Source organism: Xiphophorus couchianus, chromosome 23 (genome assembly GCF_001444195.1).
Source record: "Xiphophorus couchianus chromosome 23, X_couchianus-1.0, whole genome shotgun sequence".
Taxonomy (NCBI): domain Eukaryota; kingdom Metazoa; phylum Chordata; class Actinopteri; order Cyprinodontiformes; family Poeciliidae; genus Xiphophorus; species Xiphophorus couchianus.
Window position 1 is genome coordinate 15,093,366 of NC_040250.1, and position 24,947 is coordinate 15,118,312.

At 38.1% G+C, this 24,947-nt stretch overlaps 3 protein-coding genes across 5 annotated transcripts; 2 read left to right on the plus strand and 1 right to left on the minus strand.

Annotated features, from left to right (window-relative positions):
* Window positions 1–1,367: 1,367 nt before the first annotated feature.
* Window positions 1,368–4,136, plus strand: LOC114139648 (paired box protein Pax-1-like). The gene is made up of 5 exons (XM_028009689.1): window positions 1,368–1,738; window positions 2,238–2,435; window positions 2,520–2,560; window positions 2,634–2,729; window positions 4,018–4,136. Exons 1-5 carry the CDS (start codon window positions 1,446–1,448, stop codon window positions 4,134–4,136), a joined length of 747 nt encoding a protein of 248 aa, XP_027865490.1. The 5' UTR covers window positions 1,368–1,445.
* A 3,402-nt stretch (window positions 4,137–7,538) lies between these two features.
* Window positions 7,539–15,005, plus strand: LOC114139545 (signal-transducing adaptor protein 1-like). 2 transcript variants are annotated; one of them, XM_028009539.1, is made up of 10 exons: window positions 7,539–7,779; window positions 8,244–8,315; window positions 8,501–8,617; window positions 8,987–9,043; window positions 10,085–10,242; window positions 10,736–10,867; window positions 11,087–11,156; window positions 11,925–12,027; window positions 12,105–12,281; window positions 13,255–15,005. In XM_028009539.1, the coding sequence occupies exons 1-10, from the start codon at window positions 7,672–7,674 to the stop codon at window positions 13,407–13,409; spliced, it is 1,149 nt and encodes a 382-aa protein (XP_027865340.1). In that variant the 5' UTR covers window positions 7,539–7,671; the 3' UTR covers window positions 13,410–15,005. The 2 variants fall into 2 exon arrangements, with proteins under 2 accessions (XP_027865340.1, XP_027865339.1); XM_028009538.1 differs by having other exon boundaries at window positions 7,541–7,779; window positions 12,102–12,281.
* On the minus strand, window positions 14,810–24,837 carry ankrd13d (ankyrin repeat domain 13 family, member D). 2 transcript variants are annotated; one of them, XM_028009536.1, is made up of 17 exons: window positions 24,023–24,837; window positions 23,797–23,932; window positions 23,585–23,709; window positions 23,319–23,364; window positions 22,167–22,310; window positions 21,905–22,094; window positions 21,720–21,786; window positions 21,093–21,174; window positions 20,660–20,721; window positions 20,427–20,557; window positions 20,193–20,350; window positions 19,877–20,002; window positions 18,701–18,873; window positions 16,917–16,996; window positions 16,670–16,717; window positions 16,312–16,545; window positions 14,810–15,280 (listed from the first exon to the last, which is right to left on the minus strand). In XM_028009536.1, the coding sequence occupies exons 1-17, from the start codon at window positions 24,104–24,106 to the stop codon at window positions 15,217–15,219; spliced, it is 1,950 nt and encodes a 649-aa protein (XP_027865337.1). In that variant the 5' UTR covers window positions 24,107–24,837; the 3' UTR covers window positions 14,810–15,216. The 2 variants fall into 2 exon arrangements, with proteins under 2 accessions (XP_027865337.1, XP_027865338.1); XM_028009537.1 differs by lacking the exon at window positions 16,670–16,717 and having other exon boundaries at window positions 24,023–24,836.
* Window positions 24,838–24,947: the final 110 nt, after the last annotated feature.

Sequence of the window (24,947 nt, forward strand, 5' to 3'; positions counted from 1 at the left end):
AAAGGTCTTTAAAAATTACCTATAACATACTTATCAAATCCGATTTGCCTTTTATTAACACATGTTAATTTTCCAACTTTATATGAGATTTACGTGGGTGGACTGATGGAAAATGGCTTTTTGAATCATAAAGATTGTCGACCCCTATTCTAAAACAACTTATTGTATACTTCTAATGTCTATTGTATTTTTTTATTATTATTTGTTGAGGAAATTATATTTTACAGTCCTGAAGGCTTTATAAAATTGGTTATTGTGTTCTATTTTAAATATAAAAAATATTCATAACACTTTTGGATTTTCTTTTCTTTGTCCTTTTCCTTTCTTGTGATATTACAGCACAAACTTCAATGTATTTTATTCGTAATTTTGATGATAAAACAAAACAAAGTGACAAGTAACTCTAAAGTGAAGGAAAATGACATCCACATTTTAATGACTAATGCCGCACATTCTCAAATGGATTTATGTGTGGACTTTGACTAGTCCATTTTAACACACCAATATGTATCAATCTGGATTATTTAATTCTCCTGACAGTGAATGTCAGTCCCAGTCTCTTCTCTTTTGAAGTCACTAACAGCCCTTGCTGATAAGAAGCATCCCCAGAGTTTGACACTTCCACGACTATGTTTGGATAATGTGGATATCGTGTTATTTTCTGTCACATTTCTGCTGTTTTTACGTAGGTCAAAATATTTTTATTTTATTTTTTTTCAGTCAATGAATCTATACTAGCCAGGTACAAAGACTGGGTGGGAAATCGATCAATAAGCAGTCAAAGTCAAAAGAAATAAAATTTTTAGAAAGCCTGAAGAACTAATGAAGAATTCCAAGTTAAACGATAAAAAAATCGGATTCTTTGAAACTAAAGAGATAAGGAATAAAGTTAAGTTCTTAACGCTTAATATTCTTTAATTCTTTAAAATCCCCCTTTTTGTTCAAACTGATGCATAATAATAGACTACATTGCAATTCATTCTCTCAGCATTGCTGAAAGAGCTCAATGCTGGGTTAAATCTTGATCCTTTTTAAAAAGGAAAAAATTGAACGACATCGACAATATCAAGTTCAACATTTAGAACTTAATTTTCGAATACTTTTTTTTTTTTTAAAACGAGTGTTCGCTTAGGGCTAAAGAGAAACGTTCAACGTTTATTACAACTCATACAATCCTGTCTGCACCTTCTTTGCGTAAATGCGCTCGACGAAACCATTAAGCGCCTCAGCCCCGCCTGTGCGCTCAGAGGCTTTCACCGCTGTTCACTGATCAGGTGCTGAAAGTATAGAGAGGTAGTCTGCATTTAAAGTTTTAAGTTTATACTTTATTTTCAATTTCTCCGTTTGTTTGAAGGTCCGTCGCCAAACTTTGGGTACGGAGCTGGACCTAGGATGTAATTTTCTTGCTCAAGTATCCAAGGTCGTGGTTCTTTGACGTGTCTGTGATGGAAGTAAGTTTTGGACTGGTTCCGTTCACAGTTGCTCACAGTAAGTATCGGAACCTTGCATCCTATCCACAGAGGCTGTCTGAAGTCCTGGAACTGGGTCTTCTCGTTCTGCTCCGACACTCAGGGCTCGGCGGGGTAAACCAGCTCGGCGGGGTCTTCATCAACGGGCGGCCGTTACCGCACGAGGTCAGACACCGGATCGTGGAGCTCGCGCAGCACGGGGTGCGCCCCTGTGAGATCTCGCGCCGTCTGCGCGTCAGTCATGGCTGCGTCAGCAAAATATTGACCAGGTAGCCGCAGTTTAAAATGGGTTCAGTCATATGGTAATTCATATGTGTCCCAATATGGAATCAGGAAGTGATGACATCATAAAATATTAAAAGCTCATGGATTCTTTTTATGTTTTTATTGAGTCATCGTGTTTGTTTGTCTGTTTATTTTAATCAGGGCGTTGGTCCAAAATCAAAAATCTTGAAACTCGCTGCATGTAATGCACATGCAAAATAACAATTATTAGAAGCTTAATACAAGGATTGTAGTTTTTCGTCATAATTGCTTTCCACGATTTTTAATTTGGCATAGAAAAAAAAGAGTAGTCGTTTAATTAAACTTAACACAACAAAAAAACTTTGATATCCAGAACCAAATGTTGTGGCATGCTAATTTCATCCCAACCATGCAAACTGAAACTACACAAAGTAAAAGTTGGCAGCCAACGGGTTGCCTGTTTATCCTTGTGTGTGTAAGTGTCAACCTTTCCTCGCCACACACGACTCTTAATCATGCCAGGTACAATGAGACAGGAAGCATCAGACCGGGGCTGATAGGTGGCTCCAAGCCCAAGGTGGCGACCCCCACAGTGGTGCAGAAGATCCTGCAGCTGAAACACAACAGTCCCACGATGTTTGCCTGGGAGATCCGAGACAGGCTGGTGCTGGAGCAAGTGTGTGACCCAAGCAACGTTCCCAGCATCAGCTCAATTAACAGGTAAGGGAGTCCTGGTGTGTTTCAGTGTTTCTGCTTGACAGCGAAGACCTGGAAAATAAGTGTTGATTGTTTTGGTGTTTGTAGGATCATCAGGAGGAAAGTTCAGGCAAAGCCTTGTGAAGATGGTGAGTGTCTCTCTATCACACTTCTATATGCCCAGTCTTCCTCTCAGTAATGTTTGCACCTCTGTATTGCCAGCATCATCTGTTTCCATGGGAACAGACTGTCCCTCTGAGTCCAGGTTTTCAATAGGAGGGATTCTAGGACTCAGAAAATTCAACAAACAAAACGAAGGTGAGAATCATTACATGTTCAAACAGCATGTGTCCGTAACACAATGAGCAAATTTAAGTGAAACTGACATTTTGGTTAAAATACTTAAATATTACTCAAAGATTCAACAAATTTTTCTTGTGAAATGATTTTTGTTTTATAATCTTCAAACATGAGGGTTTTGACAAGGACATTCTGTAATCTTTAATTTTATCCTTTTAAATTAATACTTCGTAGATTTCTTGGCATGCCTATAATATTTATCACATATAAAGGACAAAAAATAAGTTGTTTAGGTGCATGACAACTGGTATTTCACATGCCTATTAGTTTCAAGCAATCTAATAGATGAAAGATTGTTTTTTGTCAGTAAAATACTTAGTGTTTTTTTTAACACGTTGGAGGTGTGATAATTGTTGTGGTTTGTTAATTTTGTCCAGATAAACATGTCATGTTTTAAATTATTTTAAATTGAAAATCAATTTCAGTAAACTGAGTGTGCATATAATGTTATGTCCGTATAATCAAATAAGCTTGACTATTTAAGGTATCTTTCATAATTTATTTTTATACTAAATTAATGTCTTTTCAAAAAATAAAGATGGAAAAAAGAAAGTACAAAGCTTTTTCTTGGTTAAGGTTAATTTATCCTAAACAGTCATTTACATCTTTTGATTCTATGTAATGTTGCTTTTCTGCGTTTCACATAATTTTTGTAGAATCAGTTCACTTATATGGCAATCACTCTAAATGTATAACTACTGGGAGAAAAACAGTTTTGACAATTTTGGGTGATATTTTTTTTATTACTTTTGCCTGTGCATTCATTTGCTGCCTGCAGGCTATATTATTTTTCTTTCCACACATTAAAGTCATTCAAAATGTTGAAACACAATTTAAATTTTTAATTGAAATTGTTAGAGATAAAGGTCACAAAGTAGAAAATAAGTACTCAATAAGAATAAACATTTTAACAGGCTACGAATACACACAGCATTTGTTAAAATGGCTTTTAACTGGAGACCACACAGAAGACTGATGCATAAGACTTTGTGCTTTATGTTAATATAAGTCAGTCGGAGACACTGTAAGCAGCAGGAGGTCCACTTCGTCTCCCCAGGTCTCCATCCTCCTCCCTGCCTCCCTTTCCATCACAGAGAGAATTAGAACAGGCGGCTTCAGAGACAAATAAGTATAGTTATCTATACGAATACAGCCATTCATGTGGGCTGTTTTTCATTCTTCTAATGAGAACAAATGGAGGTGGAAATGGAGATAAAAGTAAACCTGAAGCTGTTCTGTTTTCCAGGAGCGGACGAGTCCTGCGGTGAGCACCACACCCAGCTCTGTTTCTGGAGCAGGTCTGACCTCGGCTCGCCATTTCGCCATCAGCTGCCAGCTAACCATGATTCAGATCCTTTAGGTTAGTCTGCACTGATCTGACATGACACCAGGTGGATCTTTCGTCTTCGGTCTTCATTTCACCGAAGAACAGAATTCATCATGTCTAAAATCAGAGAAAACATATTAAAATAAAACTAAAACCACCCTCCTCTTATGTTGTTATTTGTTTACATAATTTGGAGGGAAGAACAGCAAGGTTGCTGTGATCAGTTCAGAGTGTTGTGGCCTGTCCCTGCGGTCATTTTCTGCTCAGTCAGTGGCTGTAAAGCAACATCATTAGAGGCCCCATGATGGACAACACTGACTGCTTTCTCTCCTTTGTGTCCAATTCCCTCGCCTGCTCTCATGGATGAGGAATCTAGGAAGATGAGAGCTGCTGAAGGAACCAGCAGGGTGAAAAAAAACATCAGAGCAGCTCAGTGCGTTTTTGTGTGAAGACACACACCGATCAACAATCAAATTCATTTATAAAGCAGATACTGACAGAATTTCAGATTGATTCTGTTTGTCTCTGCAATGCATGTGTGTTGTGTTGTGATTGAGCAATGAATAAGCTGCATTTTTGCTTTTTACCTTAACATTTCTCAAAAATGCCCCATTGACTTTGTCTCTGTTATGTTGCATTACAGTAATTCTAACAAGAGGACATTCTCATAATATATAAATAAATTATTTTATATACATAGATTTTTGCCCCCCCCAATTGATAATATTAGAAAACCAGAAAATAGAAAAAATAGTACATTTGGTGGGAAAGTGGTCTATGAAGACCCTAAGTGTTTTTCAGCACAGCTACATGTAAATCAGAATGAAGGCCCTATTGACAAAATAGAAAGTTTTTCAAAGTTGACATTAGGTCTCCAGGTCAAAAACTACATTGTTTTTGGTCTAAAGAGCCACCAGTAGACTTTGTACTCTGACAGTGAAAACATACAGAACAATCTTTTTTAGTGAAGCTTTGTTTTTCAGAACCTTATGTCAGAAGAATTTTTGAATTCAGTTTTTGACTCAACAGGTAGTCAGTAAAGAGAAGCAAAAATTGGAGAAATTTGATATCTATCCTTTTAATTATTTTCATTGGACCTCCGCCTGAATCTGTCTACATCAGCTTAAGGTTTTTTATTGATGTATTTTAGGCATCCTGATAATAAAGAACAGCAACTCAGTAAATATTCCTTTTTCAGAAACGTAAAGATGTGTTTGGCTTAGAGGGCATAAAATGAGGGCCATCCTAAATACTAACAGCCCTAGAAGAAGAAAAAGAAAGGTAAACTACAGAGAAAAAAAATCTGGGCGACTATAGACTTTTTTGTTCTGTTATGCCCATACTTAGTCTCTAGAGGGCAGTGTTCGCATCATCATCATCATCATCATCATCATCATCATCATCATCATCATCATCATCATCATTCTCTGTGTCACAGGTTTCTTGCTTATATCTGTGTTAATAAACTAATAACACTACTAATAACAAGACCATGTTTATATAAATGACTTAGTGGGACAAGCTGAGTCTGTTAATTAGATTCAAGTAATAAATCCAGAAATTTTTGGTCCAAACTGCTCCTTTAATGTATTATATTACAGATGTTAATTGTTACCATGAAACAGCTCAAAATATTTCTGAATGCAAGATTAGTTTTGAAAGCATATTTGCTCTGCCAACACAATTTCCTTAGCTGAGACACATTTTCATTGATTAGACTCCATCCTGAGTCTTTCAGACATTTAACCTGGTATTTAACATCAGTTAATCATTAAGCACTTTCACCTCTGGTTAAACTTAGATCGAGCCTCATATTTCCCCGTCTCGACGACAGTGACACAAAAAAGCTGAAGCTGCTGTTAATCAATACACCCCAGAAGTCAGGATTGACTTCTGTTAGATGTAGACGTTTCAGACTCTAATGTAGTATTATGGGCTACTTATTGATAAGCACCAAACCACTTCTCACCAGCCTGGTGTTTCTGCTGAGTCTGAATTTATTGTGGGGAAACAAAATGAAAGGCTCATTTTCAGATAGTTTTATTTATATATATATATAAAATTTAAAAAAATATATATATATAAATGAAAACAACAACAACAATAATAACAATAATACAGACTTTTGGGCACTTAAATAACTTAAAAACAACATAATATGTAGGAGAAAACATAACACATATATATATATATATATAGAGAGAGAGAGAGAGAGATGTAGATATATATCTCTATACATATATATATATATATATATATATATATATATATATATATTTATTATGTGAATAAAAAAAATATATATATATCAGGTATGATGGTATATAGACACTTTATCTACATCATTAATTGATTTACTTTGGATTTTTATATGGCACTAAAATATCTTATCTAGAGGGAGTCATGCTTTATTACGGCCTGAGCAGTAAAAAGCTGTTCATGTTCTATCAAGTGACTTTGGAGTAGCTTGAAACTGCAACACCACATTAAAAAAGTGTTTCTTTGAGTCAACTTTAAAAAAAAATACTCTAGTTTGTTACAGCTAATTGTATTAGTTTTGCTTAAGCTATAAATTAAATCCGAATTATAGCTTGAGCAAAACTAAAAAGATTAACTGTAGCAAAGTATTTTTTTTTAAAGTAGGTTCAAAGAAACATTTTTTGAATGCAAAAAATAAGACATTAAAACATATTAGAAAATAATGTAAAAAGATTAACATCCTTAGAAGAGATGGGCAATATTTATCAATATAAATCTAATCCATACAGGGAATCTTTAAACACAACAACAACAACATATTTTCTTTGTCTTTTATATTTTGAAATACAGTGTAACATTTTATTTTCACGTGCACTGTAGAATGCTGCTGTTTAACTAGTCTATCAAGCGGACATTACAATACTTTTTATCTGATATGTTACTTCTGTAGTTGTCATTCTTGAGCATTGACTGCAATAAATCCAGAATACTTTAACCCAGTGTAGGATTTTTTATTGGCATAAATTCAGAGCTTTTGTTCTTTGCATTACAAAGTCTCAAACTCTTATAGAGTTCAGGTATTAAATGGGAGCACAAGAAAGTCCAGTACGAAAAGGAGTCTAAACTGAGACTGAAAGTTGAGCTGTTTGTCCACTCACACCTCACTTTTATTGCTAATGATTAATCTGTCCTACATTTTTAGAGTTTTGCCGTGAAAAAAGCCTTTGCGTTTGTGTGTGAGCTATTGCCAACACACTTCACTGCACATGAGAATGAAAACCAAATTACCATGAGTTACACCTGGGCCAAAGTACAAATGCTGATAATTCTTTGGCTTTTTTTCTTTTTTTTCAACTAACTACTTCCTTCTTCGTAAATCAGTGCAGCATTTCCCGGTTCAGAGCCAGAGCAGCTCTGAGGCTGCGCGAGAAAAGTTATGATAGAGGATTTATAGAGCAGTGATAATCTCAGGCAGTAAATCAGTGCGTCGCAGCTCACACAAAAACACAGAGGAGCTCAGTTTTCCCAGGTCTCAGCTCAAAGGCTCGCGAGCGTCGAGGCGAACTAGGCAAGGAGAAGAAACTCGTTGATCTGATGGAGGGCAGACCTCACCCGAGAGTTGTCCACAGGAGGAGGGAGACAATCACAGCTTTGCCTCTGTACCACTATGGAAACCTGCTGAAGAAGAACCTAAAAGAGAAGGTAAAATAACCTACACTGCAATTTAGTAGAAGTTTGAAACTGGAGATTTAAACACAGAAACTGTCAATACTGGAGGTATTCATGTATTTTTAATGTTTTTATTTTTCGGCTGATTCTCTTTGTAACAATTTTTTTAGCAACCTGATCTTGTTGCCAAGGTCAGACTGTGATTGCTTTATTTTATGGGAGGCTATTTTAAATTAATTTATGAAGAGGATCGATACCTACTGAACGTTCAAAGACTCATCATTCTTTGAACGATGAGTCTAAAAAAACTCACTTAAAACTATACTGTTTTCATATATATGTAAATTAACAATCTCAATTAGTTAGCCAGAGATTAAAAAAAATTATTGTACTTTAGTCTACCATAAAGACAAGGGTGAGTTTATTGGATTCGGTTCTGTGCAAAGGTTAAGGTTTCATCCACAGCAGCAACTCAAAAAGACATTTATGACTTTCAGGATTTCAGGAACTTCTACGGAGAGCTCAGAGGATCAACAGTGTTTCTATACAACAATGACACACATGACACAGTAAGGACACAGTTAAAGTTTGTCTTTCATAAAATAATGTGGTCAAATTTAATTGAAAGTATTTTTCATGTGCAAGACCCCAAAATCTGATTCCAAAGAAACTCATCAGAGGGGCAATAAGGAAGTACAGGTCTGTTGATATTTCATCCATTAAACCGCCACGGGACTTTCTGTTTATTTGTCAGTATTCAGAAAGGCTGGACCTGGGGCTGATAAAGTCCATGGACATGGAGTCTCCTTATAAAAGCAAAGGGCCAAACATTTTCACCTTAAGCTTGCCCCTGGAGGAAGTGCAGTTAAAGGTTTGTGAAATTTCAAACTGACTCAGCATTTATCACAAAAATGGCATTCACTTGATTTTAAAAGCTGGATGATTTGAAAACATACTGTTTAGATTATACATTTTAACTAAGATTTAGCACTGAGAGGCTGAAATGTCATTTCATTTCAATGAGTTTATGTAACTGTGGAAGAGAAACAGGCCCACTTCATCACAGATCTTCCACCATGCGTAACAGTGGGCCTTTCCATACATATAAGCAGATATATGGAAAGCTTATATATGCTTTCCATATTATTTATTTCACATAAAACTCACGTGCGGTATTTGTTGAAGGAAAGCAATTGGTCTCATCTTACCAACACGTGTGTTGTTTTCTCTGACTCTGCAGATGGATAATCCTGACGCAGGAGAGGAATGGAGAGGCTACATTATGACTCTGGTTAATGTAAGTCAAAAATCTGAAAAACAGAAACAAACTCAGGATGAACATGAGGCTCACAAGCTTGAAAACTCCTGTTTTATTTAGTATTCATAGGAAAATTACTTTTTCAATGTAGGTCAAGTACTCTGTGTCATTAGATGAAGTTAAATTCATTTGTCTGTCCAAACTCCATCATCTAATTTTAAGAGTAAGCCTTACCCAGTCAGTTCAGCTGGAGATGGCAACTACTCAACTTTGAATCATTTGCAACACATATGAGCAATAAGATGAATACATTCAGCTGATATCACTTTGAACATTACAGAATTGTAAATGAGATTTTAAATTTGAGTGTTTTTTTTTTCAATTAAATTCAGTGTGAATTAATATGAAATTAAATATGTTCCAAAACATTGAAAAGTATTAATACAATATTTATCTGTAAAAGTTGTTTCCTTGTGGTAAAACTCAACTAGCTAAAATTTAAGGGAATTTAAGTGCTAACTTTTATAATAGCATAAAGAATTGATGGCAATTTTATAAAAGATGTTATTTTTCTATCGTCCTCCTGCATGCCATGGTATTACAGCTTGCAAAACATTTTCATCATCTCTGCTTGTAGAAAAAAATACAACATTAGTTGTGGCTGATTTGTAAAGTTACGGCTGAGCTAATGTACATCTTTCAGGTTCAGGTTAATCAGTGTCACTGTGTAATAAAATGTTGAATAAGCAATGTGTTTCCACAGCATACATTGAAAGTTTGTCCTTCAGATTACTGTACATCTCCATAGAATGACTCACAAGTCAGTTATTAACCTAATGTCATAAAAGAAAATAGCAAATAAATATTACTGGTTCATTGTTTGCCTCTAAGTGCCAAGAAGGGGAAAAAAAATTCCTCCAAAATTGAGAAAGTGGTAGGTTTAACATATAAAGCCTCCTAAATATTGTACGTTTCAGTTCATGTTAATATTTTAAGTAAAGTCTGCATTCAATTTTCTCTCCTATATTTTATGATAAACTATATTGTCTATTGTAAACAGTAATCTGTATTTTATTGCAGAAAGAGATTCCCTCAGACCTTCATATGCTGCCTGGTCAGAAAATGAAGCTGGAGGAGATGCTGGCTCAGGAAAAGAAAAGAAACCCTCAGCTGCAGCGTCCTGCTCTTCCACCCCGACCAGGCTTCCTGCAGACTAAAGATACTCCTGACATGCCTGCGTGAGTTAAACTGAGGAGCTTCTAATACATTACGTTTGTCTGCATATCCAAACAATGCATCAACTACCCTGGACAATAATATCTGATAATATCTACAGGTTATTTTAAGCAGTTTTAGCCTCTGTCTTCTCTCCTGCATCATTTCTTGGCTCTAATCAGTTCTGTAAGCATCATGTTTCCATCTCAAGACTTTTGTACTGAGAATATGAGTTACCTTCAGTTACATAAATACCTGCTTTCTCACAGGCTTACTTCCTGTAAGACTCAGGTTTCACAAAACTCATAAAACTTAAGAATCAATAAAAAATTACAAGTTTGTTTCACTTGTATAATTGCGGCAATGACCTCCAGAGAAAATCAAACAATTTAGACAAAAAAAGAGCTCTATTCACAGCTCTTTTTAAACTATTTTATTGAGAAAAATAAAATTATTTACTTTAGAAACTTATAGAAGATGTTGATTGTGTCTTTTTGCTTTCTTTGCTCCCTGCAGTTGTTTTTTCGATGTGACCCGACAGGAGGCTGAAAAGCTGCTCAGTGAGAACCCGGAAAATGGGAACATCATCCTCCGCCCGTCCACCATGCCCAAGAACTACGCCCTGACGCTCAGACAAAAGACAGACAGGTTTACTCAAACTTCATCCTTATCTCATTTAGCAGCTCTTATTTCCCCGCAGAACTTTGAAATAAACCAGCTGGCTCTTAAAGTTTATTTTTATAATCCTAGTTTGAAATGTTAAACATACAATGAAGGAAAACCAAACATTTCAGTCAGTTAGACCAATGATAGAAACAACATTAATCTGCATTCAGAGTAATTATCTTGATGTCCACTGTGTTGCAGAGGGTATGTCCTGAAGAACTACAGGGTGACCTCCACGAGCGCTGGCTTTGTGATCGAACTCGAGACTCCAGTAAGTCTAAAGTATTTGTTTTTATGGTTGAACAGCTCTCCTCACAATCCACAGCCTGAAACTAAAGAAAGAAAATGGTGACATGAAACATAAATGAGAAAGAATAATAAAAACTATTCGGATTATTTACTTAAGTAAATATTAATAAAGCAATCCATTAATAAAACTATGTAGTCAGATTTACTGTGAAGTAAAAAAAACAAAAAACAACAAACTATTTTGCAAACAAAGCAAAGAAACCAATTCTAACCAAAAACATTTTTCTCAATGCTTCATTTAATTGATTGTTTTCTAAAGGAAATGCAGTTTTGCACCTTCGCATCCATCCATATGGAGTCAAAAGTGTTCAGACATTCTGCCTTACTGATGTTAATGGTTTGAAATAATTTAGGCCGAGTATCAAACATGATGACAGCAAATAATTCTGTTGTTTTGACAAATAACGACTAATTTTAATTGAAGTGCTTAAAGAAAATTACATTGGTGATTTCTCATATGTAATACCGACTGCGTATTGGTTTCATGAAAGAACTGTATGTTTAGCTATTATGTAACAAAGGCTGTGAATGAAAGGCCAGATATCATGAGGTCGTCTTGAGATTTAATGGACGTAGGCAGTGCAATCGCACCACTCACTTTAATCAGTTTGCTGTGACAGTTGAATCTTAGTCTAGAATATGTTTCTCTGACATCTCATGATAAGTACACCGGTGAAAAATAAATTTCATAAATTTAATAGCCAATTCTTCCCTAATGTTTACTCTGCAGATAACAGTCCACTCACTGAACGATGTACTGAAGTACTTCCTGGAGAAGACAGAGTATCGCCTCCGTCCCTATGTTGTAGCTCAACCCTACGATACTCGGATTGGTGAGGATTAGCACTCCTCTGAGAAACAAATGAGTTCACATTGACATAGATTAACATCTGTTTTTGTTTGACAGTAGTGGCTCCTCCCCCAAAATGTGTCAACATGCCACCACCTGTTGTCCCCAAAGCTCAGGTGGCCCCCATGCAACGATCCCAGGCCAAAGACAAGCATCTTCCACCCATTGCCGGGCCTGATGAGGGAGAATATGTGTTACCAGAAGATCCCTTAATGGACGATCAAATGATGAAGAAAGGTAAATACACACTCACACAAATTTACTTGGATCCTGAGTAAAGATGTCTTGAAAAACTACCGTAAAATAGATTTTTTTTTTTTCATTGGTGGAAATGATACCATTTAAGAAAAAATGTTGTTTACAAAATCACCAGTGTGACAGTGATTGGAAACCCTCAATAAGACGGACAGTTAGAGGTGAATAAAACAGGTAACTATTGGAGAACTGTGTTGTAACAACCATTGGACAATATCTGCATAGCAACTGGTTGGAACTTCTCTGTCCATCCAGTTGTCCAAACATGGGGAGTTAGATAAACTGGGATTTTAATTGAACCTATATGTTCTTGTTAGAAAAGATCCAGACAGACCTTTTTTACTACAAACAAATACAGCTTCTTTGATGAGAAACTCAGGAGTATCATGCCCACAGTCAAGTGCGATGGTGGAACTATGATGCTGTGAGCCTGTTTCTCTTTCAAAAGAACCTTGTTAGGGGGTGTGGCATCAGTAAACCTTAAAAGAAAATCTGGTGGACTTTGAGAATACTGAAAATAGGTGTTCATTGAGTTTTTTTAACATGATTCAAAACATTCCTCCATGGCCATATCTGTCCCCAGACCAAATCCTGTATAACACCTACTGGCTAAACAGAAGAGATGAGACAATAAGACAGAAACAAGGAACGAAGAGATGGCATAAACAGAAAAAAAGTGTTTATTCATGCTCCAACCTTGGGGAATAGATAAAAAAAAATAAATGGCCAACTGCTGATTGTATTTCTGAATATACAGAATTATCCCCTGAAAAAAATATGCTCAAATGCAAGGTTAAATTTTTCTGAAATGTTCTGCGTGAAATTATGCTTCTGCTGTAAAAGAGATTATTTTACATCATAACTAAAGGTCAACTGAATGCATCATCATTGTTTGTGTTAGTAGATCAAATTAATCTCAACGAGTAACACTCTTTTTTTTTTTTGTCTTAATCAGCTCAGGTGGCTGGTGAGCTTCAGGCAGTTTTACAAATGAGAAAAGAAAATCTCTATGTGGAAGCTGGAACGGACGAAGACTTCGCATACCAGAATGAAGAAGGTGAAAAATTCAAATCAAAGGTCCGGTGGACAACCAACATCCCCATGCCATGAACTTTAACTTTAAGCCTAATATGTGGCTCAAAGAGTACATGTTTTACTGAGCTCTGCCACCAGAATCCCCTTTTTTCTATGGGGATATTAAATGTGTGCAAAAGTTAAATAAAAAATATATGAGTTCTCAGTTAATTATCAGAGAGGCAGAAGTGTGTGGGAATCTTTGAACTCATTTTTTCCGACACTGTCCAGAGTTAAAAACAGTAAGCAAACATATAAACAGAAGTTTGGGTGATTTATTTCCAAAGAAAGTCACTTTACGCTTGATGACAAAGATTTGCAAGCTACTTGTTTTAAATAAAGGAAGTTGTGTAACTTGATTTTTTTCCAAGTCAGGGAAATTTGGTCAAACACTCTAGAAGTCTCCAAGTCACACCTGCAATCCACAGTCAGAAAACCAGTGAAGGAGTAACAATATTTGCTAAAAAGAAATAATAATCTAAAATTTGGTGCTTCTGAGGTTTTTTCATAGAAACTTTAACTTCACACCAAACTAAGAAAGACTATGTTTGCTTGTGATCAGAGGGTTTTGCACGATTCAGAGGAAGAAAATGTTTGTTTGAGAAGCATGTGTTAATATTCAACTTATTTGTTGTATTTGATCAATGCACTTTATACTGTTTTTCATATCCCTCCATAAAGCTGATCATGTCTGGATTTGATACTATTTCATTAAGAAAAGCTTCCGGTGTCAAAATGACTAGAAAACTGACAAGCTAACTGTAGAAGACTGAAATAGCAAAGAAAAAAATTTTTTTTTTTTTAAGAAAATTTCTCAATATAGGGTTTAAGGAAATGTAAATTTTTAAACTTACTGTGTTTTGCACCACCAGCCCTCCATACTTTTGTAGCTTTATCATAAAAAGTATTTCCTGAAATGGTTCCCTTATGTCATGAAGGGATTGTCGGCTAGCAGTACCTACACTGAGCTCAAGGCTATCCAGAATCATATATATATATATATATATATATGGAGTACATATAATCCATATTTCCTAGCCTACTGTTTGTAGATCATTACCGTTGTTGGCTACTAGTAGCCTGCTAGCAGTAGCCAACTACTGTTAGCTTTGATATTAGCTGCATTATGTTATATCCTCATTTGTCTGTGACTTCTGCCAAATGCATTTATGTAACATGTGATTTTGTTTCACAACTCACTGTTGACACTACCAAAAAAAAGAGAGAGGAAAAAAAAACATTTTCACATGTGACAATAATTTGCCAAAACCATCTTATTGTGAACATCGGCAGATTTTCTGTTTAGAAAGCTGGTAAATTTTCAGTTTTGGCTAAATATTTTCTTTATTGTTATTGTAACAATGTCCAATGTAAAAAAAATAACATAATGAATATGTAAACATGTAAAATATTTTTAATGCAAGCTCAAGACAGAATAATAATCCAAGATTATCTTTATTTTTAATTTTTCCACACTTAGGAGTAATCCAACATAAATGCTTAGTTTTTTTTAATTCTATTATGTTTTACTGTATTTTTTGTCAGTGTAGTGGCTCATATAAGCTTAAGGATCATTCATGACTCAAAAACAGCAAGACTGTGAAAAATATTCAATAAAAAAAAGAAAAAAGCTCCCTTTTTGTCATCTCCTTCACTTAAAGTGTACAGTATTTTATTCAGAGTAACTCATTTCGCATTTCCTACATCAGTTCCATTCAGTCTGTGCATGTTAGCAGCCTTCATGTGACAAAAACAAATAAAATATCTGCAATAATAAATTAATGTCTTGGGATTTAAAAATTAAAACGGAATAAATTAAGTGTGGACCCGTCCCGCCGCAGCATCACTTCTCTGTGAGAGACAGCTGCAGGATCCTCTCCAGCTCCTCCTCTTCCTCCTTACGCTTCCTGGAAACGAAAGACGAACTGGGTTTAACAGTTTTGACAAGTTTTTGTAGATTCAATGTTTTCAGTATTTATGTAGGAAAGGTTTGACTGGACACATTATTGTCTCTAATATGGGAGCTACACGAACCAAAGAAGGTGTGTTTGTAGAGCTCAGATGTGGAAAAACTACAATTTACCCCATCATTTATCAGCTTGTATTAAAAGAAATGTTTACAGAAGTAATGATTTTCATCTTACATCTTTGTGGACAAATGTTGAACAGTTTTTCTTTATAATGCATCTTCAAAACAATCTTAAAGAGGTTTGAAGACATTAAGTCATACAAAACCTTCTTATGGATTACGTACAGCATCAAGCTGGAGTCTGGACTTTTACTGGGCCACTGCAGCACCTTTAGTACATTTTATTGGAGTTTTGCTGCTGTGTTTGAGGATCGTCATTCAGCTGCATCAGCCACTTCGGGTCAAGCTTAAACAGATGTCTACAGCTTTCACTAGCACTTTGGTGTACAGAGTTCATATTAGAGCTGCATGATATTAGAAAAATCTTATGATTGCAATAATATTGGCAAACAGAGCAATGATATTAGCTGTGATATTTGGACATTTTCATGGTTTGTTTTTGATGGAAACAGCCGTGTAACACAGTGGTCAACAGAGATGACATGGATATTGTGATTTTAATGTACTTGTGATGCAAATTGTCTATGGCCCTCTGTATGCTTTGCATTTTATTTAGCCAATAACATTGTTTCTAAACAGTAATAGAAACTGTTAATGAGATGAATTTTCATCACCCCAGTGATAGTAATGAACATAAATACAAACAGCACAGCAAATAAATAGCTGCAGGTGCAAAGAAGTGGGTGCTCTGGTGAAGTTTAAGGATGTAGTGCAAGTGAAAAAACACCAAATATGTCTCTTCCTTAAGTGCCCTGCATGCAGACAGCCGTCACTCACTCACAGAAGGCTCAGATCACAATCTGTCAACATGAACGTTTTTGCCTGAGGTGACCGCCAGGCAGCCCCCACCTGTCAATCTCCTCCTGCTCCCTGCACGACAGCTCCATGGCGAGCTGCAGCTGCTCGTCGAAGCTGGACGCCACGCCGAAGGGACCGGAAAGCCTCGGGTTGGTGGCGGCGCTGTAGGAGAGCGGCGAGTTGGAGGCGGGGTCCTGCGGGGACACGGAGGGGGGCAGGCTGGGGTCGGCCGTGTCTTCTCCCTCTCTGCTGGCCAGAGAGATGGAGAGCGACTCCTGGATCGCCCTGAGAGGAGGCAGAAAAAGTTGTCTAAGGCGGCTGTTTTCAGTGTCCTTCTGCTTAAACTCCAGTAGAGGATAAAAGAGAAGTGCTGCTCTCAGGAGGAGAGAGAAAAAGCTAATTACTGAACTCTATTTTAGTATCTTTCCTTAAATTACAGCTCATACCAGAAGTTCTCCTGAAGAAAAAAAGATTAAGACATCATTAGAATATTAATTCCCACACATTCATGTGTGCAATTTATTCATCTATTTATTCTCTAAATTACTAATCCATAAAAATAAAAAAAACGAATTATTCTCTACTAACAGCGGAGTAAAGTCACGGTTCCAGTAGAGCGATGACTGCAGAGTCAGCAGCAGGTAAAATCCTCTCACCTCTCCAGCTGAGAGTCCTCCTCATACAGCGGAGACTGCGGCCCCGGGCGGCTGTTGGTCAGCGCCTCCCAGATGGTCACCTGGAAATTTAGAAGCAAATGATTCCTGGCTTTAGACAAGAGAAGTGCTTGTTGAGAGTTAAATGATCGGTTAAGAGCAGAATCTATGGTGCTAAAAAGAGCTCTGCGCTTTTCTAAGTCAAGGAGAAAAACAGATGCAGAGACGCCAGCAAATACAGAAATGTTGCCGCTTCTGCAGAAGCTACACCAGACTGGACCAACAATGCCAAAGGTGTAACATTTTTATGCTAAATTATTGGCATTTATAGCTCTAAATATAAGGAGAAAATGTCACAACAATTTTCTGAATTAATTTAATGTCTTAAGTCAACAATAAACTTACTTTTTACTTCACTTAAAACGTGCACATGCCTCTGTCAGTGTTTTTATCCAGTCTTTGGAGTACAGTCAGGCTTGAACTTTTGCACATTTTATCATGCATTTCATTTAGCAAAGTAGCAAATTGTTGTGAAGTTGAACTAAAATTATGCAAACGAACATCTGCTCTCAAACAATTTTCTATGGAAACATCCACAGACAAACATCTGTTAGTTGTGCTCTGTAAAATCAGCCTTTTTGAAAGACTATGGAAACAGAAAACATAAGAAGGTAAGAGTTTTATATAACCCAAAATAAATATCTTTGACCTAAATGTCAAAAGCTCAGCATTGTGGAAACATGATGTTGCTACTAAAACATGTTGCAGAGACATCATGCTGTGTCAAAATAATTCTAAGAGGGTAAACAACAACCTTAAAAACTCAGCAAAAAAATCACAAAGGAACTGTGTAGATCCCAGCACAGTTATGAGTTACAATGGCCCAGTCAAAGTCCAGAGCTTAATCCAGGTGGACTTGATATTTAAAAGATGCTTTACATTTGCTAAATGTGTAAAGGTGGTAGAGACAAACAACAAAACAGAGATGGTTCGGCAAAATATTGGTTCAGGGGGCATTAATACCAGTGTCTGTCACATTTTCAGATATTTATATTAAAATATTTAGAAAATTATTTGCAATTTTCCTTTGACTTTACAAGTTTGTGTTACTTTGAGTTTGACTAATACATGAAATCACAGGTTATATAGGAGAAAAGAACTATAAATATCTCCACTGGCATCTACAAATGCTGAGTAATCTTCCTAATTAGTTGTGTTTTCCTAATTTTAACCATAACAAATTCCTCACAAATCCTTATTTACGCTTTTTTTTCTTCTTCTTTTTTTTTTTACAAATAGTTCAGGAATATATGGGGTGTGTCATTAATGTGCACAAAGATAAGGAGGAAATCTCAAGTGACACTGGGAAACATGTAATACCTGCACTCAGTCATACACAAGGCTGCATCACATTACAGCGTAGAACAGCCCAGCTGTTTCAGATCACAAGTCTATAAAAATATTTATTCTAGTAAATGAAACTGCAGAATAAAATCTCCTCCAATATCAACAGCAACATGCTGCACAATAATCATCAGATCTCTGTGCAGAACTTCATAAACATTTGCGATCCACCTTACAGACATTCTTCATGGCCTGTTGGCGGAGCCTCAACTCTTCTTTAGGACTCATTTTATTACTGGCATATTTCGTCACATTCTGCTTGTTATAATAAAGCCATCTTTCAATAAATCTACCCGTTTATCTATCCTGTCCAAAGTCTCCCGTCTGTCTCAGCCAAACTGAAGCGCTTTACTCTTGTGCCGGGCTGATTACGGCGCTCGGACCTGATCGCTCTCGGTGCCGGCGTCCAGCAGACTCTGCTGGATGGCGAACTGCAGCAGGTTGTCGTCCTCGTCCCTCAGCGGCTCGCTGCGGCCCGGCCCGAGGGTGGTATAATCTGGAGGGGGCTCGAACACCGAGGGGTCCACCTCGCAATGGAAGTCAGAGGGAAGCTGACCTGAGGAGGAAATGAGATGCGTTTATGATTCAATGCGTTAAAACCCCTTGCAGGCGGGAGGGAGTAGGAGTCCAGCTGTGATTAGCTACATCGGCAATTTTTTTGTGGTGCAAAAATATTGCTCGACACCCCTGGTAAAGAAGTGCAAAAAGATGTCAAATAAATTCATCTTTTACTGTAGTTGAATTATCCAAGGGTAAAATGTAAAAAATTTCAACCACTGATCTGATTACCTTTGAGGGGGGAAAAAAGTTCAGAAATTACTTCAATTGTTTTAAGCCAGTTCCACCTGGAGTTTTTCTTTTGTCCCAAAGCTCAGCCTCCAATACAGACCGTCTCGTTTAAAGTTTCAGTAGAGCCCAGTAAACTCCACATGTTTCCATTTGTGATGATGGAATAGAAAATGTTCTTCTATCATGTTAATTGCATCTAGTAGTCGCTATGGAGACCAGGCCACCCCAAGATGCCACTCTTTGCTGCAGTCCTCAAACTGAGAGATTAGGAGATTTTGTTTTTAAACACTTAGCATTTTTCTTACTGTTTCTTCTAGAAAGATAAAGTTGGGTCTTTTTGATTTTTAAATTATTGCTCTGACTGTCGATACAAGTTTGGGCAATTAGCAATTTCCCTGTACTAAGTTCCTAACTAATGAAGATCAACTTAGACATACTTTAATTAAATATGTTCTCACGTTTGTCCCATTTTGAAGAGTGGCGACGACAAATGGGCCTATGTGTTACTTCGAATTTACACCCCAGGGAAACAAAGACCACAGATTAAGAGTTTCTACATACTCATTGAATTTAAAAGTAAGCATAAACTCACTTTATAACAGGTGAGCAAAATGTTTTGTTACAGGCAATTACATTAATAATATTAAATTATTTTCCACTGAAATGCTCTCAAAATAAAGGTTTGATTTTAATATTTTTCAGTAAACGTGGAGGGTGCTGCTCAGATAAATGTTTTCAGTATTTACTGATTGTGGTGGAGTCGTAGTTACCCTGAGTGCTCTGTAGTTCTCCAGAGTTCTCTGGCGGGTGAACAATCACAGAGCTGACCGGCTCGTCGCAGCCACACAGATTACTGAACGTCACTCTGGCATTCAACACGTGAAACAGAGGAATCTCTGAGGGGCAGAAAGAGAAAATATTGAAATGGGAAGGTGCAGCTGAGTGGGTTTCCTTTGGCTGTTAATCTGCTGGATCAAACAACATTTCCAAACTAAAGCTCCAGGGTTTAAAAAAGCCAAAGTCGCAGAGAAGCTTCCTGCAGAACTGAAACGTCCCATCAGATATGCATGTAATTGCAGCACTCACCTATCTTCACAGGGAAGCCTGGTGGGAGCCGCAGGGTGATAAAGTCCCGCAGTTTAGCAAAGTGAGCGTTTGAGATGGCCATGAGGTCGATGATGGGCGTCACCTGCTCAGCCAGGGACAGAGGGTGTGTCTCACTCAGCCAAAGTGTGGCTTTAAACCTGAAAAAAAAAGACAATGTAGTGTGATAATGATAATAAACGTGACTGATCTGATGCTGCTCTGCCTTCACCAAACCTCTGCACTTTGCTTGTGAGCTCGACGGGGCGTCCGATGTCCCGGCCATTCAGGTTGAACTCCGGGTTGAAGTATTCCTCGGCTGTGATGGCCGTGGGGTTGTGAGGACTGGCACACTGGGACACGTTGCTCTGACAGGAACACACACACATACAGTGGTAGCGGTGAGTGTGTGTGAAAGGATGAATGAGATAGTGTGTGGGAAAGAACGTGCGCCGCAGAGGCTCCGTTACCCCGTTGTGAGCCGTGTGCTGCTCTGCAATGCCCAGGAAGGACTGAAGGGGAGTCTTTGAGCCTGAGAAAAACAGGTAAAATACCCGCTTTAATCAATACGGCTAGATAGAGGATCATCTACAGTGCAGCCAAACCTCTGCTCTGTTTCCCTCTCCGTTGACTACAAAGTGACACACAGATCATGCCTTTTTTTTTTACATAGCAACAAGCCTGAGATGTAAAGAGGAATGAACAGAAATACAGTTTGTTTGTCCAAATAAGTACAAAACAAATATAAAACCATATACACAAATCTAACAAAATACACAAACTGGGAAGTACAGGAATAAAAATAAGTAGTTTAATGTCTCAGCAGCGACATATTCCCCCTACCATTGTTTACTTGACAAGATATCATACAGATAGTTTTTCTGTCCCTGTGAATTTTCTCACCTTTGTTTCTGGACTTGTCTTGGTCTGATAAATGCTCCGTCCTCGAGCGGGTCACCACCTCCACATTGGTGGCACTGTAAACCTGGACACAAACAAAGGAAGCATGGACAACATGTCTTCTCACACTTTTATTAAAGCTCCCAGCAGTAATTGTTAGCATCAGACAAAAATGTCTGGAGTGAAAGTGAAACCTATGAAAACAGATTTTTTTTGTGCAGACAAACTAAAATATAGAAACTGTTTCTTCTACAACCATCAAGAGATTCTCATATAAAAAAAAATATGATAATGATTGGACAAAAACAAAACAAAAAAACAATATAGGTTAGTTGTTATGAAACCAGAAGGAACATTTATAAAAAACCTAAACACAAATAAGTATTAAATTATGTAAAAGTGTCCTTTTGCGAGTTTAGTTGCGATCATCTCATCTTTTAGCTCCTCTTAGAAATTGGTCTGGAGTATTTTGGCAGTGGGGAACTCTTCTTCTCCCACACTGCTCTGAAACAAAACATTTGTCAACTTTAAACAGAAATAAGTTCAAACATGTAATTTAGATGAAGCAAAATAAAACCAGTACTTTGTGATAAAACCATCAACGTCGGGCTGGAGCATCAGCCTCCTTACCTTGGCTTCGTAACCGCTGACGACCTCGGTCTTCTCAGAACGCCAGCCCCAGATTCCCGACTTATTCCTGAGACAAATATGAAAAAAACAGGTCAAACTTTAAGTTCGGCTGTCACCAATATTTTCATTTTAACTTTGTGAAAGTAAAAAATGTCGGCAGGAATGTTTGGGTATTCAGTCGTTACCGCTCAAAGGAAATGTTGCGTGTGTTGAGGTGTGTGGAGACGATGGGCGACGTGAGCCTCTGGGCCGTGTTCTCCTGCGACGGCTGCATGGCTGCCAGAAGGGACGGCGCATCACGAGGGGACAGCACGAGCGGCTCCGTATACACCACCTGCTTCTCGTGGTCCACCTCCATCACCACGGCTCCGTCATCTGAGCAGAGAGACGGACATGCTGCGAATCCCCTCTGGTGCCGTTATTCATTTATGCATTTATATCACACACCTCCACCCTTGAAAATATAGCTGCGCCGTCCTTTAAGCCAAGTCATGTGTTCAAAGCCCAGTAGTGTGGTGTCAACACGGAGGCATGAGCCGCTTTTCCAAACCCGATAGACGTCACTGGGGCAAACCTTAGACACCAAAGGTACTGCGAAAGGGGGGGAGAGAGAGGATGGGGCTTTTTCAAAACATGTGACAGAGAAAGCAAGAAGCACGTAACCAAAGAAGAGGTTATAAAAGAAAATCTTGTTTTATGTTTTCACCAGCGCATCACGTAAATTAATCTGATTAGTCCGAGTAGCACATTTTTCTGGCATTGGTCTCCCTGCTTTCCAAATGCCTCAGACTGAGGAAAGTGTTGCCTAAAAATGTTTGGAAGGTTCCTCCTGCTTTCTCATCATTGATTTTTTTTATCCTCCCCACTTTCTAAAAGGGAGCTGCTGCTTAAACAGGCCAAGGACTTCAGTCATGAGGCAAAGCCTAAAGAGCAAAGACATTTGTAAAACATTTCCATCACTGCCTAAACTAAAAAAACTCTCAGTATGAAGCGGGAGTTTAACTTCAAACTAATTTAAACTAAAACCTTGCAAATCAAAGACACTGTCTCACTTCTGATTAGTCATTTTGATTAGAAATGCATAGATCAGACTTTTTACATGTCAGGTACTCTCTGGCCTGCTGATTCCAATGTTGACCAATTCTGATTTATTTTCTTCAGACTGATGACAGATTAAAAAAAAAAGAAGTTTAGCTGTTTTGTTTTATTAGATGGACAAGTTTTGAATGCAACAAAAAACTTAATCACAAGATGACCACCATTCATTTATCACAGTATTTTCTAAATTATTATCTAATTTTAAATCAATATAAAAAGTGCAAAGTTTTTATTTATTTATTGAAGAAAAGAAATTAACTAATTTTTCAATATTCTTTGGAGTGGATCTGATTGGTGTGGCTCTCAAATCAGAGGGAACTAAATCTACCAATTCCAGTCTCTGCTGTGTTAATTGGTGCATGTTTATTTAGAGCTCACAAGTTTTCCCCTCTTTTTCCAAAGGTGTAAATTCAATATTGACACGGTCTGCTGCGGAGGGAGCTGTCCAGCTGCAGTGGTGCTGAAATTTACCTCTGTGTGGGAAATCTGAAATCCACTCACCCCAGCTGGTGAACTCCCACTTCATCTCCACGTAAAAGTCCCGCGCCTGAAGAGACAGGAAACGGATGTTCAGACGGTGATCATCCTCATCTAATGAAGACGCTGAGAGTTTTTGGCAGCATGTTGGAAATATTGTTTCAAATGGAAAAGCCACCCTGGTAGACAGTGTAGAGCTCTCACTTCAGTGGAAGCATCTTAGAAAAACACTTTAGAAGAGTGCATTGATTAAGGAGATGAGGAATTGGAGGATAAAGGATGATTTTTACCTGTCTCAGTTTGCTGAGCAGCTCTGGGATGCCCGCCAGTCTCTCTGTAGCTCGTTTAAAGTCTCTGTACTGAAGCACCAGCTGCACCAGCTCTGGGTCCCCGGTGCTCATCGCCTCCTGCAAGACTGAAGCAAATGTCCGGGTGTTTAACTCACAGCAGCCTGGGGACATGAAGCAAAGCAGCAGCCGCCGCGGCAGCTTGAAGCACTCACTGGTCCAGCCCTGCGCGTTGCAGTGCGTCGGGTCCGCAGAGTACCTGAGCAGCACGCGGGTGGACTCCAGGTGACCCAGACAGACAGATAGCTCCAGCGGGGTGCGCCCCCGTGGATCCAGGCGATCCACATCCTGCTGCATGTCCAAAACACACACACAAGCTGTGTCAGCGCACTGCGGCGCGACATAAAATAAAGCGCACCTGTAGAAACCACAGAGACTCACTTCTTTCTTCTGCAGCTCTTGGTCCAGCTCTATGTACTGATTGTTCCAGACGTAAAAATGCAAGGGAAAGGCCTCCTGAGCCATGGCTGACACACTCTTACGAAGACTTTTACAGCCACAAAGATCGCAGTAAAATGGATCGGCACCGCTGGTTAGCTAGCTAGCTTCGGTTTTTTACTTACAAATGTTACACTCTGACAGCAAAAGTTGTGTCACTTAGAAAAAAAACTGCCACTTGGCAACTCTATTGTAGTAACTAACATGAAGCAGCTAAACTATTAGTGGGCTGAGTCAGGAAGGCTAACTCAGCCCACTAGTTAACTAGCAGCTAGCTGGCTAACCTTAGCTAACTAGCTAACAACATTGTTTTCAGCTTCTGTTTCCCATACTGCGGGATGGACGGGTTTAACCAACAAACAACTCACAGCAGTGTCCTCTCATTTTTTTGAATATACTGTAGCAGTTAAAATAATCCAGTTCAAACCGCCTGATATTAAAGTTAGCTAGCTTGTCCCGGTGCCGATGAGAGCATCATCTGTTTCCATCGCAGTGTTGTAACCAAAATAAAGCGAGACACGGCCCCTTAGTCCGCTTCCATATCCAGGTCACTCCAGTTCAGAGCCCGACGAGAAGATGCCAGCTGCTGTCAATAACGCATCTGTCCGCCCTGATCCTCCGCGATCAGCTCCGCCACAATCAAGCTCTCGCAAAGCTGCTGCAACGGTTTATTTAGTTTGAAGGGGCTTTGTTTCCAGGTGGCGGAGAGATGCTGCTGGGTGGAGCCGGGAGGCAGGATTTCTGTCATCCAGCGATGCAAATCCGTTAGAGAGTACTTCCTCCGGATTTCTTCCCTTCTTGCTTTTTTTTTTTTTTTTTTCATAAAATGTTTCAGATCAAGTAAATAAAAAAAAATGCAAAAAAAAAA

Excerpts from the sequence above, each read along its gene's own strand:
- LOC114139648 (XM_028009689.1), top strand. The coding sequence starts at position 1,446 with ATGGAAGTAAGTTTTGGACTGGTTCCGTTCACAGTTGCTCACAGTAAG. Across the intron at positions 2,561-2,633 it reads GGCAAAGCCTTGTGAAGATG|CATCATCTGTTTCCATGGGA; the intron begins GTGAGTGTCTCT and ends CTGTATTGCCAG. Across the intron at positions 2,730-4,017 it reads ATTCAACAAACAAAACGAAG|GAGCGGACGAGTCCTGCGGT; the intron begins GTGAGAATCATT and ends TCTGTTTTCCAG.
- LOC114139545 (XM_028009538.1), top strand. The coding sequence starts at position 7,672 with ATGGAGGGCAGACCTCACCCGAGAGTTGTCCACAGGAGGAGGGAGACA. Across the intron at positions 9,044-10,084 it reads ACATTATGACTCTGGTTAAT|AAAGAGATTCCCTCAGACCT; the intron begins GTAAGTCAAAAA and ends ATTTTATTGCAG. Across the intron at positions 11,157-11,924 it reads TGATCGAACTCGAGACTCCA|ATAACAGTCCACTCACTGAA; the intron begins GTAAGTCTAAAG and ends TTTACTCTGCAG.
- ankrd13d (XM_028009536.1), bottom strand. The coding sequence starts at position 24,106 with ATGGCTCAGGAGGCCTTTCCCTTGCATTTTTACGTCTGGAACAATCAG. Across the intron at positions 16,997-18,700 it reads CCGGCACCGAGAGCGATCAG|GTGACCATCTGGGAGGCGCT; the intron begins GTCCGAGCGCCG and ends CTAAATTTCCAG. Across the intron at positions 15,281-16,311 it reads GAGCAGGAGGAGATTGACAG|GAAGCGTAAGGAGGAAGAGG; the intron begins GTGGGGGCTGCC and ends TTTCGTTTCCAG.